This window comes from Pleurodeles waltl, chromosome 6, assembly GCF_031143425.1.
Source record: "Pleurodeles waltl isolate 20211129_DDA chromosome 6, aPleWal1.hap1.20221129, whole genome shotgun sequence".
NCBI lineage: Eukaryota > Metazoa > Chordata > Amphibia > Caudata > Salamandridae > Pleurodeles > Pleurodeles waltl.
In genome coordinates this window covers 1,082,053,646-1,082,068,498 of record NC_090445.1, presented here as the reverse complement: position 1 = coordinate 1,082,068,498, position 14,853 = coordinate 1,082,053,646, and the positions used below count along the sequence as shown (strand labels likewise).

General features: G+C 40.8%; 1 protein-coding gene and 1 long non-coding RNA gene across 18 annotated transcripts in view; one reads left to right on the top strand and one right to left on the bottom strand.

Moving 5' to 3' along the window:
- Positions 1-6,211: 6,211 nt before the first annotated feature.
- LOC138300573 (uncharacterized) lies at positions 6,212-9,205 on the bottom strand. The gene is made up of 3 exons (XR_011204958.1): positions 9,139-9,205; positions 8,458-8,561; positions 6,212-6,347 (listed from the first exon to the last, which is right to left on the bottom strand). It is a non-coding gene; the product is annotated as an uncharacterized lncRNA (long non-coding RNA).
- Positions 9,155-14,853, top strand: part of UBR4 (ubiquitin protein ligase E3 component n-recognin 4) — a 1,862,787-nt gene continuing 1,857,088 nt past the window's right edge. For 15 of the 17 annotated variants that reach the window (XM_069240143.1, XM_069240141.1, XM_069240132.1 and 12 more), the window contains exon 1: positions 9,156-9,367. In XM_069240143.1, coding sequence (XP_069096244.1) covers positions 9,246-9,367 — 122 coding nt within the window. In that variant the 5' untranslated portion in view covers positions 9,156-9,245. Of the gene's footprint in view, positions 9,368-14,853 lie in introns of all 17 variants that reach the window. The other 2 variants (XM_069240131.1, XM_069240140.1) reach the window with 2 other exon arrangements.

Genomic DNA, 14,853 nt, shown 5'->3' with positions numbered 1-14,853 from the left:
ATGTTGCAGGGGCTTATCACTATGCCCAACTGAAACACTGGGTTCTACAAAGGGAGACGTGAAAGGCCCCTACTAGGGACACCCCCCCGTTGAGCAGTTTGTGCGCAGGGCAGGGACTACCAGGGGATGCATCTCCCACCTATATTCCCCCTTGAGATCCGCTACACTGACTCCATCTCCAAGACAAGTCATATTCTGGGAATTAACTCGGGGAATCACAATTGAGGAACGACAATGGCGTAATCTCTGGCATAATATCCGTAAATTTATCCACTCTCTGGGCTTACGTGAAGTGCATACAAAGTCATCTATGACTGGTACTTGTACTCTGAAAAGCTCTGGAAAATATTCTCAAATACCGCAGACATACTGGAGAGGGGGTGGATTATTGGGAAATTTCTATCATATATGGTAGGACTGTCCAAATATCCGACCTTTCTGGGAAGAAATTTTGGTCCAGATAAAGGTTGTTCTGTGGTATCCTGTGCCTTCAGCCCCAGCAAATATCTTGCAAGCTCTAAGGGACCCCTCTCTTAGACATCAAACACAAGGAGACTGCTCGATTCTCTGGTTGTGCAGAGGAGCAGCCAAGAAGACCGTAGCAGCCACTTAAAACGCGAGGCTCCATCACTGTCCTAAGGGCATGCACTTACAATGGAGGGAATGACTGACATAATTATGGACACTGGGAAAAGTTTCTACTTTATATGGGGACCCTTGGTACAGTATTTATTGAGAGTGCTCCCCCTTTTCTCCTGTCCCACTCGAACGGGAGCCCTCCACCTCTTTCAAATATGACAGCATCCCAAAGTGCCGGCCTTAGTGCTCAGAGTGGCTCAGTCGAGATGCCCCTCTCGCACTGCCCGGCTATATCCTCTGTTCACCATCTGACTGCTTTAAGTCCAAACATGTAACTTTCTTGTTAATACCCTAATATTTCTTTATTCACTGTTCATAATGTTTATACTTAATACTGTCTCTCCATGGTTATACTTTTTGGTAATGTATAGGATGAACCTCCTATCTAAATGCAAGTTTGATACATGTACTACTCTCTGGCCTGCTTATAGTTATGAAACTGTTTCTGCAATTAGCCCTCTTGTTGATATATGCCGTATGACATGTACACCATGACTATTTCTGTTATAATGCAGAAAATCAATTAAAAAGTTTGATAAAAAAAAAGAAAGAAAGAATGACAACCACAGAGTGTGGAGGACACATTTCATGGCATATACAATGTGTGCATCTGCGAGGAGACAGTGGCTCTATCTGGTTTTTTGCAAAGAAGACAATGTGCACATCGAACCCTGGGAAATGCTGGCAGTCCAATATTTGAGCATCTCTTTTCAAGTGCCTCAAGCAGTAACCAGGCTCAAAAAAGTGCATGGTAGGTACGGACTCTCTAATTAAAGATGGAGACTGGGCTAAAGCAAGCAAGAAAGTTAAAACAGTATCCCTCAATGGCAAAGGTTTCATCTCATGCATTTAAATGCGAACATTGAGCCTATCTAATACTAGAAATAATGTACAAGATTGAAGCAGTGTAAATATAAATACAACTGTATTGCTTTTTAAAGTTTAAAGCCTATATATGATTGCACTAAACCTGTTAATGACTGAGTCAGATCTAAACAATGTTCAGATTCAAACTTTGATCTTTACTTATTCATCACTAAGTTTGTCATGGAACAAATAGCTCATGTGCGAATAGATGTAAATTATGCCACTTGTGTAATAAGGTACTGCTTCCTAAGGACATCAGTTTCCTTTCAAATGAAAATCCTTGTGACGGTCCTAGACGTAGTGCACAATGTTCTATTAGTGACAAATGGAATGCACATTGCTCCTGATTGCCAGGGGAATGCTAACTCTTTGTGAGTCCAGTGCTCGTTTTCAGGTAGAATCAGTTTCCTATAGCTGTGTTTGTTGAAGGCCAGCAAGGGTAGACATTGCCAAATACCTGCAAATATTTACATGCTAGACTATCGGAACATGCATGAAGCTATACTAGAGCACTGGTAGACCTATGTGGTTATGTCAGCATATTGAAGCCTTGTAAATTTCTCTGCATTCATAGGGCAGTCCAGCATTCCAATAGTTTGCAGCATTTGGGGTGCATCACACACAATGCACATTTTTAGGTCGTGCACGCACACAATCGCTTTGATCTCTTGTAAGCATGGTGGGCTTCTAACCACACCCATCACTGAGATTCGTTTGTGGGCTTGCCTTTCAAAAATCCCTTGATGGCATTGATAAATGCTTTACATTTGTCCCAACTTGGGTCAGTTTTGTTACCGACTTGCAGACTGCACCTGTTACATGGATTATTGCATGATTACCGATATACTTCAGCGTGGGTGAACTATTTCTTTTCTCTCTTCCCTTCGAGCTGCATGGCAGCCATGGCGCTTACAGCGAGAACAGCACCAAAAGTGCGAACCCCATCGGCTGTATTGAAGCGCTGGTCACATTGTTCACACTTAGATAATTAGAGGCATGTTTTGGCTAATGTTGATATGGGTGGGGAGAGGCTTTTTCTGTTACATAAATTTCGTTATTAAAGGGTTTTATGTCATGAATTATATCTATTGTTTTTCCATGAAGTTTAATTTGTAAGTGGATGTTTAGCTCTGTAATTTTTAGATTAATTAGCCATTCGCTTTGCACTTCCTTCTTGTTCAGACGCGGCCAAGTGTTACCTAAACATTCTGATGCGAATAATGGCTTTTGTTGTTTGGGCGGGGGGGGAGTTTCGGGTCTTAGAGGCTGTAAGAGAATGTTAATACCATTATACTAGATTCTGATTACTCCAGACTGCTGGTTCTATTTTCCATTGTAGAGCCCTATAAACACTTGTTCAGGTGGAGTTTGCGCTATGTAAGACAATGTATTTATAAATAAACAATTTTAGGGAAATTATGCTGAAATATTTGAAACAGAAACACACAGTAGCTGGATGAGAACGAGCCCGGCATGTTATTTCTTCAGACAAATGTTGATGTTGTTTTAAGGTTTAGTGACAGCTCCATGATAAATTTCACAGAAACACATTTATTGTTCTTGTGTGACCATCATCTGGGTGGTTTGCCAGCAAACAAACGCAGAAACAGTTTTCAAGCAGCATTTTTATTAAGTTATTTGTTTTTGTGCCTCTCAATTTAAAGCACATAGCTCTCCTTTTAGGCTCTGCCCAAAAGCAAGTCACAGGTGATGAATCACTGAGATGAGTAGTGCTCTGCTTCTCTTTAGATTTGTTTGCGCCTGTCTGTGCTTTAGGGTTCTTAACAAGAAGTGCTCTAACAGTGCGATTCGCATATTCTTGGGTTTCTGGGGCGTACATATGGAATCAAAGTTCTGTGCAGATGAATTTCCCTCCCAGATAGGATTCTGGTGTTATAGACAGCTCCATCTGAACACAAAACAGTGCTCTGCTTTTACTCATCCTTGCTGTTTTTGTTGGTTGCAGAATGTTATACGTTCAGGTTTTTTCAGTGAATTACTTGAAAGGGTACTACGTATCGTCAATCATGTAAAAAAAACATTTATGTTGCGAGTAATATTTGTTAAGTCTTTTCTAAGTAAACATGTATATTTTAGGCAGCTGAGTCTCTTGATTGACGTTCGCATAGCACTTGGAACCTCTGTGTTTTGTCACACGCATTTTGTTTGCATTGTGCAGTTTTTACCTTTTCCATTCCTTCGTAACGTATTCTGCATCTTGAGAAACATGTGACAATCGGCATGGCACAAGTTCGAATCCCAGCAAGTCCACCTCCAACTTCCATCCTTCCTCCTGTCAGTACATTGAATACCATTAAATCTGGCACAGGTGATTTGTATCAGTGTCTACAAACTGCATGTCACTCAGTGCTCAATGCTATATAAAATAAGAATTATCAATGTAGCTTGCTGATTGTTATTCCAATTATGGATTGGGGTGTAAATAGGAGAGGTGAATTTAGATTTGAGTGTTATCGTTGACTTTTGTTTGAGTGTGAAAGTTGGTATATCGCGGTCTCAGTTTTGGCACTTTGTAAAAATAAAAAATACATTTCTATTTTTTTCCGTTTCCCTTGTGTCAATAGTACGGGCTCATCATGGCTCTTCAAGAACAAGTTCTGCTTGTAAATAACGTGTAGGTTCTCCAAAGAAAAGCATGCTCCAGAAGCTATTTAAAATACAAGTCTGTCCGTTTTAAGATCTAGAATTTGTGTGAGTTTGCAGATCATGAGGGAATGCTTGGACACTCACATGCAGATCTCTGCTGTGGTAAATCATTATTTTTTGTGGCATGAGCAGGGATGTGGTATTGCTGTAATTATAAGTCCAATCGAAATCTAAAGATATTTGTCATTCCCTCATCAAATATAAATTGCACTGCATGCCTCTGAATGTGTTTAGCATTCCTTGACCAATGACTGAGACAAGGCTGGTGCAGGTCAGGCGGCAGACAAGATTAGGAGACCAAAGACACCCCTTATTAAAATAAACATAATAAGAAGGCTGACAACTGTGGTAGTAGTTAAAAAAATATGGTATACCTATATTTTGTAAAATAACACATTCTAAATTTGAGGCCGTTATTTAAATTGGCAAATGTTGCAGTTACTGAGAAATGTCAAAATGTTATCTTTTTGTCAACAGTTGCGAAATGGAGAGAGATATAAAAAGAGATACCAACTGCATTTCTACTTGATAACCTACTCAATCGGGCGCCCCTTCCCCCATGAATTTGCAGGTTTTAGACCAATTCAAGGTGCTACAATTAATAGGCAGAAAAGGGGTGCTTAATCTTTCTTGGCTCAGCCGCAAAGCCTAGAGCACAGATTCAAGGGGTGCCTGAAGAGCGCAAGAATAAAAAAGAAAATGTTTTTTTCTCAACAATCTGCAAGAAATGTACGGACTGGGGCTACACAACCTGGGTTGGACCAGAGTGAGCTGTGCAGTATTAGTATTATTCACTAGCACACGACAAAAATGAAACATTTTGGTGACTGCCGGGAATTGTCCTAACATAAAAATCACTTTTAAACTCGTCAGGTTTAAACTCAATCCCATGCTGTACAGCGAAAACGCAGTCTCAACAGAAAGTAAATGATGTTAATCACCATCAGCTTCTACATTGCAAAACTAGTTTGTAATGGCAATGTTGTCACCAGTTGATGACACATGCTTGACATGCAGTGTTTTCCCCAGGACGTCTTCCACATGAAGTAGGAGTGTGTGTCAACTTGAAAGTTCAGGGAAGACTGACATTTGTTTCATATTAAAAGGGGGATAATGTCGCCCTCAACTTTATCTCTTAAGCATGATCCGATCACGAAGAAAATCAAAGTAATGTTTACATTTATGGCACTGAGACTGTAGCATTCTACGTCTGATGGCTCTGAAGAGGAAATCATAATAATCTGTTGCAAAGGAAGACTGGATCGAACATGGCTTGCTCTACAAAGGAATAAACACATAATCTGAAGGCAGACAGAAAGTCGCAGCATCTCTATTTGATGAGAGCACTCATTTAATCCCCCCATGATTTAATCTATTTGAGATGAATGTTTGATAATCAGAAACAATGCAGTACCTCTTCCAGAACAATAAATGTACTGGGCAAGCCACAGGCTATGGTTTAAGTATGTGAAATCAGATGATATTGTAGAGTTTCCTCAGCAGGCAAGTACCTCCTTTTACTGTTTGCTTTACACAGCTGGACTAATGTCTTGCTGGTACATTGAGATATTAAAACTAAAAAACGAAAAATAGTAAAATAAGTAAGCAAAGTTTATTATTTTAACACAAAATGTTCAGCTGTCTCCATGCTAGTAGTCAATGCCAACAGTCAGTATGGGATGTGCCTGTGTGTGGATGCACAAAGTGCAAAAAAAAAAAAAAAAAAAACGGATTAGACATTTTAGAACAGGATGACACACAGAAAGAACCACCGCCATGTGCCAATATGTATGTGGCTACGGTGAAGTAAAAAAATACAGATTAGACAAGTAAAGAAAAAGAAAAAATATTTTTTGATACATGCAATATATTAAATGTGCTAAATGTGTCTACCAACAGATAGTGTCCTCTTTTAGTTTCTTCCTTTGATTCAGTTTGGATCATCTGCCGGAAAACGTTTAGCCATTACTTTTGGTGCTCCGACTATCCCTGGCTGGCAAATCTTAAATCCAACATTGGGCTGTGTGCCTGCCTATGACCTCAGTAAGGCTGTAAAGTATCAATCCTGCTCTTGCTCCTCTTCAACTGTGATGTGGTCTGGCAATTTGGGTAGGAATTGGTCTTTTAAGTTGTACCAAGACGTATTCGCATGTTTGATCCTCTTCTGTGATGACCTAAAAAAGTAACAGAAAAAACAGAGTGTAATGCTACACAGAGAATCTATCCACAGTTCAGACTCACTCATGCTTTCCCTCCACCAGTTTTTGGTTTCCTCAGATACACAATCATTTTACCATGTTTAAAATGATGTTAACCGGTTGCAACTCAGTTTTTTATATGCCACGCCTATGGCTTTTTAAAGTCCACCAATCAAGTTTCAACCGATAATCTTCCAAGACAATCCAGTGTAGTGTACTTGCAGATATAAGCGGGCAGGCTGGCTCAGTCTGAGGATCAACTGAGCTGACAGTGACATCCACATTTAGCCTATCGGATCTGTCTGTCACCTGCCAGCCTGCCTCTCTGAGCCAATTGGCTTCTACAGAGGGTAGGGCCTGCTGATGTTGTACTGATGATCCACAGCTAAGCTTATGTGCATTGAGGTCTTTGTAGCTCTCTACAACATGTTAGCTTTGGTGTTTCAGCAGTAGGGAGCGAGGGACGTTTGATGCACACCTGTGCAGTTGATCTGTTAGGTCTGACACATTAGCCTAGAGAATGGTTGCCTTCCTGACTCCCCCACCCCCTGGGAGTTTTCTGAGCACTTCTTTCAGTGCCTAATAGGACCTAAAACCTGTGCCAGAGTTGTTGTTTTTTGCTTCTAGTTTCACTCTTCTCAATGCCTTGCAAAATAGGAGGATCTCCTTGTGGCAGTACCTTGTGGACGGAGTACCTGACTGTGTGCCTCATTCCTCTGACAGGAGTAGGGTAACCAAATTTCGAGACGAAAAAGCTAAGACAGGCCAGACATTAGAGGTAAGACTAAAGACTGGCAATGATCAAGCTATACCTGCACACAGTGTGTGGCAGTGACTTTCAAACACTGAAACCCGTTCTAACACTTGTTGTTTTGAAATATTCTTTACAAGACCACATTTACATAACAACATTAGCTGTGGCGAGACCTCCACCCTGTACTCCCTTGCCCACCCCCCCACCAACACACTCAATTAAGTCGTTTCAGACTTAAGAATTGCCCAAGGAAATGAGAGCATTGAATTCAATTTTGTTTTGCAGGATGGCTTGACCGTTGTCAAGCCTCCAAATTAACAAAATCGTTTGGACGCCTAGACAGTCTTCTGAAAACTGTGACTGTTCTGGGAAATCTGACAAGTCTGGTCACCAAAAACGGGCGCCTCCTCTCAGTTCTGGTAGGTATTTTATCGTCTCGGAAGGAACAAAAATAATCAAATTCACCTAATGGGTTTTTTTTAGTACTTATTTGCACATATGTCATAGATATGAAAATGAAAAGAAAGCACTTTTAAAAGTGCTCTACGGTTTTGTTAACCACCCCTGGGTAATAAAGTAAACAAAAGGCAGGACGTCGTGTTACAGATAATACGTACTATTTGAGTATTAAGTCCAGAACTTTCAAGACTCTAATAAAAAAAAAAAAAAGACCCACAATTTTCTCTTGTTGAAGTGACAGCCCTACTTGTAGTCTTGATTTCGTAATCAACAGGTCTATAAGTCCGATAATGCTCACGCTAGGAATTGAACGATACATTGCCCCGGCCACGGGAAAATATGGAGCATGACTGGCGGTGGCCTTAATAAAGATATGCTCACCCTACAATCTGACTTGTGCCACTCGATGTTAATTTTCATTAAATTGTACAGTGAATATCATTGTATGTCATTATCTAATAATATATTTAAGTTACACGTCGTATGACGTACTTCCCAATAACCTTAGCCTTACGCTAAATAACACTTTCACAAATCCAGAATAATAATACCTCTTTTTAGTCAGAGACTATTGGCAAGTATTTTAGAAGTAGGATAATAGTCCCATTATACCTGGGAACACCCTCCAACAATAGTAATGCGGAATTTAACTTTAAAGTAGCTTTAACAGTGCTGAATTTGCAGCCAATATATTTGTCATTGCGCGCGAGGTGATAAGATCTTGCGCCATTTCTCCCTCTTCCCTAAGTCTCGATGGAGAATGTCGGGTTGGCTAGCAAAAGTACCGAGCTAGTAAAGCAACTTCGAGGACTGCTTTTTGCTCCCATCACGACTGTCAATTGTTCTGTAGGACTAGGAGTTCATTTCAAATACCTCGTGTCACCTTTTTTACGCCTCTGAGCAAACATGACTCAGGAGTTGATTCTTTTAGTCCTTTGTTTTTGCTTCTTTGCCTACTGTTGTAAGGCGGCGGCCATCTTGAAGTGGTAGAGTTACAGTAGCATGAAAGAAATAAACACGGAAGTTAGACTGTGAAGTAGAATATTGTTCCTGTTTCATTCATTCGGAGAACTCAAATAAAGCAGAAACATACAGCTCCCCGAATTTGCACCGACGGGAGCTGGCCACTTTAAAAAAACAAAACAAAAACACGTTGTTTCTTTCAGAGGCCCTAAAGATTACTCAAACTGCTGGGAAACAGACGCGTAGCTCCTCAGTTACACCGAGCACACGTACCAAAACGCCCTTTAGTTTAGAACAACATACATTTTGGAAACGGGCAACTCATGCCTTTCGTACTTTAAAAACATTCAAATGCGCTTTACCTGACCTATCGATGGCCACCAGTATGGTCCACAGTTTGCCGTTTCAGGCCATGCTTGTGACTCAGCGTCGCAGCCTGCGAACGCCTATCTTAACGCCACGCATTTTCTATCCACTAGATGGCGGCGCTGCAGTTCTGGGAACTGTGTAAAGTTCCGCATTAGGCTTGCATGATCTCATTTGCTCTGTTAACCCCAACACTAAAGGTTAAAGTCAATTTACAGCACTTACCTCTACTAAGTCCCGCCAAGAGAGTGACACGCACTGCGTCTTTACGTCCGACGCTATATCAAGTACGTAATTTCCGGCCCAGCAGAGCTGGCTGAGAAGTGCAAGAGATGGCGTCGGAGGGAGCTTCTGAGCCGGCCTGGGAGGTTGCGGTGCGTCCGCTGCTTTCTGCCTCGTACGCCGCGTTTGATTTGAAGGAGCTGGCTCCGCTGCTTAGTTCTGTCATTGAGAGGTGAGAAATATAACCCTCGTCTTTAGTTAGCTGGTGACTCACGTGACAGTGGACCACCTCTCCCACAGTGCTTCGGACCGGAAAGTCTTGCTGAGCTGTCAGTGAGAGGCATTAAACGTTGTGACGTTAGGAGAGGTGGTAGTAGCTTCAAATCTGCTAATGATTACGAAGACGTTCAGTTTAATCACTATATGCCTATCAAGTTATAAAAACCATTATAATCCGGGGTGAACCATTGCCTAAATTAAGTGGAGATTGCGCACACAGCCAGTAGATCAAAACACTTGAAGTGTGAATACCTCAAGGGAACAAATCCTGGTGTTATGTCAGTTGTATATTTTGATCACTGTATGGTTCTCTTTACCATTAGTGTTGAACTGGCTTACCTTTGCAATCTGGTCACCGTTTTTGCATATTTCTGGAATGGCCATTGCTTGTATCGTTTTCATTCTTTGCAGGTAATGGAGTCTTTAAGGTGCTTAGTAATGGTGTATGATAATGGGTAAAGTAACACGAACTGTTTCCTACTAAAGAGCCGTGTAGGGTACTAATTTTATAGGTATGTGCAGCACACTTCTGCTTTTTATCGTTGAATGTAGCCTTGGTCGTGGTGACCTGGCCTATCCACTTTCTTTTAAAGAGAGCATAGCCAAAACGTGCAACTAGCTATGATGAGGTGTGGTGCCTGTAATGGTGCGCTGTGTTTAAGCCAGTTTTATCTAAAGAGTGATGGAGAGTTGCTAGTGTTTTGGCTACTAACTGGTGTTCTATGTTTGAAGGTGCCAGGGAAACTCTATTTGCATGTTCCCTTTGAGAAAGGTAAATTATTAGTGGAAGTTTGTGCTGCAGTGACTTTTATTGGGTACAGATAGTGTTTCTCTTAATAATAGTAGCCAAATTACACGGCATAACTGCGCTGCGTTGGATATTAAAATTTATGTCCATTGTATTTTGTTATGTTACTGTGTGGTATTTTGTGGTTGTAAGTGCAGTTGTAAGTACTGTGCTAGCCACCTGTGTAGCATATCTGTGTAGTATTGGATGTATGCAAAGTGGTTTATCTTGTGTTGAAAACTTGTGTAATATTGTCTTACCTTTGCTGTAGCAGTCGCCATTGCTTGGTGCTTCTCAAATGCTTATAAGCACCCACTCGGCGCCAAAATATCTAGTTGCGATGTGTATGTGTACATCTAAAGAGTCAGCACATAAGGCCAGGTAGCCCGGATGGTAGCATCCATACCATTTGTTTAACTATTTTAGGAAAAGGATACTGCCAAACGAATTGCCGATTAGCAAAATAATATTTGGAGCAGCAAACTGAGTGACACGAGCTGGACCTGTAAAGCTTTTTAAAGCATACTTATATGCCAAAATGAGCGAGGAAACAATTGGAAGAGCAAAGTTAGCAACTATCCTCTTAAAGGCCCAAATTTAACCTAGTTCATCTAGGATGGAAAGGCTCGTTTTGAGCCAGCTGTTCTCAGGCTCTTGAAGGATGTCCAAAGCAGATAATCTCCAGGTGGGTCAAGGCTCAATCCCTATCAAGATTAGCGTTCGCCACATTTGAGGAGGAGAGACAAAACACGTGCTTTTTTGCAGTTTTGTCGAAGGATGAAGCGCCTTCTCACTTTACTCTGCCCTGCTAGCCCAAATACTATAGATGCAAAAAACCCTCCCCTTTTCTTGTTCACGTGACGTGGTATTTTACTACCCTCCTACAATTCCTTCCTACATATTTTAATTTTATTGGTTTTTACCACCCAGCACTCATTTTAGCTCTTCTCTTATTAGTAAAAGGCATTCAATGCAGATATTTGCAGCCAGGATCACCCACTGAACACCTCCCTGTCGACAATATGGACAGCACTGCTTTTGGTGTCAGTGTCCTTCTTGAATCCATGTGTTTCTTCTGAATCTCTTGCCTCATTGCTGAGCCCTTGAACGTTCTCTCCAACCCCTCTATATCCTCTGGAGAGACCACTAGACAAAACGCTTGCACAAAATGTTTTTACATTTATCTCAATATAGCCCTCACTTTAATCCTTCACACCGTGTTAGTTTAAAAAAAACAAAAAAACCCTTCCAATTAGTCTTTACAACATGCAGTGAACACCCTTCGACTGCTTGAGTTTCTCCCATCTGCTGTCACGTCCTCCCTGTACGCCATCAATATTTTCCTTCTCCTTTATGTTTTCCCTTTCTAACTGAAGTAGCCGGAGCCTCTGTCTGCATTAGAAAATAAACAAAGGCTCCCAGGTGTGCCTACCAACAAACTGAGACGGTCTTGCCTCACAAGCATTTTGTTGAAAGTTCTATCTTCAGTCTGGATGGGTGTGCGTTAGATTACCTCCATTTCTAAGGATGTTACAGATGTGGTGTTTCTAGAGTACCGGAAAAAAAATGAAAGGAACAGACATTCACAAACACCCAGCAGAGCAATAAGTAGACATAAGAGATTCATATTTGGTATAGTTATGGTGCCATGGACCTATTCCACGCTCTCTGTGCCTTATGGCCTGCATACCTTACGCACCTGGGAGGTTTTGAAGAATGTGGATTGTATTTTTTTTTTTCTAGTGCTGTTTTTTTTCGCATTAAGATTTTTTTTATAAATGCTACGCCATAAATACATCCTAATAAGTGAAGTTAAAGGAGAACTTTTTAGGGCCAGGTGTGAACCCTCTTTAAGCATCCATATCATATTATTAATCGTTGCTTCAACAGAACTCACTGTTTCCCCTGTCCCAAGACCTCGTTCTCATTCATTTCTTTCCTTCTGTAGTACCCTCCTCTCTTGCCCCTCCTTGTTTTGGGGGAACCTTCTTTTCTCCAATTCAAATCCCAGCGTCCCTGTTTGATTCTCTGTACTTCCCTTAAAAAAGAGGGGGTATTCTCCTTGTCTGAAGTCATATTACCTGATGTGCCTTCACTACTATCCAAATCACTATCGCTCGTCGATGGGGCACTATTAGAAACAGTCAACCCACTTCAGCCATTTAATTACCAGACTGACTGTAGTGGCTTTTTGCTCCTGCACAATGTGCACATCCATACTAAGAGCAGTCCCACTCTGGGCCAAAGACTACTTGCCCATTGTGTTCTTTTTCTTTTAAATGTTTTTCCCCTTTTTGTTTCTTAATTTTGTTGCCTTTGAGGCAAGCAGTACCCTCAATACTCCTACTGTGCTGCTTGTTTTTTTTCCATATGTGCATATTGTGCACCTATTTTATTATTTTGGACAACAATCCATTTAAGATGGCTGTTCTTGCATTCGCGATGATAGTCCTTGCTCAAGGGCAGATAGCTTTCAATGTTTTTAGCTTTTATAAATGCATTAAAACATGGTCGCCTGTGCAGGCACATGTTTGTGCTCGCAAATGCATCTGCACACATTAGCTGCCATATTTAAATATATTTTCCAAAAGTAAAACTTTCAAAGAAAGCTGCTTGGGTATGCAAACATATAATTGTGTCTAAAACCTTGTTACAAAAGCATTTGAAGATGGCCATTAGTGCATGCATATCCATAGGCATTCATGTTTCCGGGGTTTGTGTAATATTTTTACAAAAACGATTCACTAATGAAATTGTATTTGGCAAAGCCAAAAGATTTGCATCCAACAATAGACCTGTTGGCTTTGCCAGTGCTCGTCAAATGATTGTAGTACGGGTGTGTCTGAAAGAGTGCACTGAAGGAAGTTCATATTTGGGAACACTTCTGGGGGAAGATATAGTAATTTAATTCTTTTATTAACTGGTTACCGTAACATGTTCTAGATATGTTAGGAGGCAGCACTCTTTACACAAGGCTAAGTTATCAGTTACAAGTGAGAATACGAACGCTCAAAAACAAAGTTTATTTCAAGTTTCCCATCTTGTGTATCACACGAATGGGAGATACCAGTAATTCAAATACATAATCAAAAATAGGGTGGGGTGCAGTAAGCAATAACAGAGTAGCATATTGTGGAAGTGTATAATTTATAATGGATTAAAGACTTTGCATGGATAAAAGTATTTATTACTAATATTTGAACCCCATGGCATAATATGCCATTGAAACAATTAGCATTCTCGTTATTTAACTGCAAATTAGAGAAACTTGCCCTTATGGCTGAAGGACTAGAGTTTCAAACCCTAAGGGCACACTTGTAGAAGGACTGCCATGTGGTCTGTCTTTTAAATGCTGGAACTTCGAGGTGAATGGAGTCCGTTTCCCCACATTTCCTTTGTATCACTGGCCATGGTATCCAAGTGAAACTATAGGTGAACCCTCATTGAACATTGTTTAATATTAGTTTACCAAGATGACTTCTGCTGCTCAGCAAACATCTTGTTTTCTTTTTCGCCGTTAGACGTCCAATTCCAAGTTGAATAAGTAGTGGGATTCACACGGAAGTGTGTTCAGAGTGTCTTTAGCTTCAGTGAGAGTTTAGTTCACTTTGTTGAAGATTTGAGTGATTTGTTCAAACTGTCTGGTGTTAGTGGCTATCCACAATGCTGTATTTCATGCCACTTTGAAAAGACCAGATGCACTGTAAGAAATCATAATTCATTTCCATAGTGAAAGCTTATATTGTTTAAAAATGTTTTTAGAGAGGAAGGGCTTAATTCATTGAATGGGAAAGAGCTATAGTTGTGTCCTGTTTGCCAAAGTGTTGATGTGAGGTTGCATGCTAAAGTTCTAGTCCAGGAAGAAACCTAGTGATTTGTTGCATTGTGTGATAAGACTTGCGCTTCATTATAGAGCATGTATTGATTCAGGCATGCATCTAGATTGAGTATGAGAAAGTGGCCGGCCCCTTTATGGGGCCACTGTTTGTTTTTTCTCAACCAGAGCCGGCCCAGTACCCCTGAATTTCCACATTGAAATTAGTGAGGTACTCTTTGCACTTGCAAAATCTACTTCTGGCAAAGCCCCAGGTCCGGGCGTGGTTCCTGTTGCTATCTTTAAATCAAACCTAGATTTATGGGCCCTAGCTGTGACAAATGTTTTAAGAAGTTCTGTGGTGGGGGAAATCCCTGAGTCATGGAAAACTGCCATCCTCTTCCCTATTTTTAAAAAGGGCGCTAAATTTTGCCCGTCCTGTTATAGGCTAATATCTCTAATAGACTCCACAGCAAAGATCCTGGAAAGGGTCATCCTTGCCCGACTTGAGACATGGGCCGAAGATAACATTCTAACTCTCATTTAGTTTGGTTTGAGGCCGGGTGTAGGGACTGTAGAGCAAATACTAAATCTAAGTTTGAATACTAGTAAATTTGTAAATGCCCAAGGGTTGTCCCCTCCATATGGCATTTATTGACCAGTCAAGTGCCTTTGACTCGGTTAATAGGGATCATTTATGGAAGATTGTGCAGACAATGGGAAGGGGAATTCAGACCTGCTTATTTTATTGAGACGTTTGCACCATGATCTTAAAGTATCTGTCCGATACAGCCCACAAAATGAACTATCGTTCTCTATAAAGTCTATGAAAGGTGTC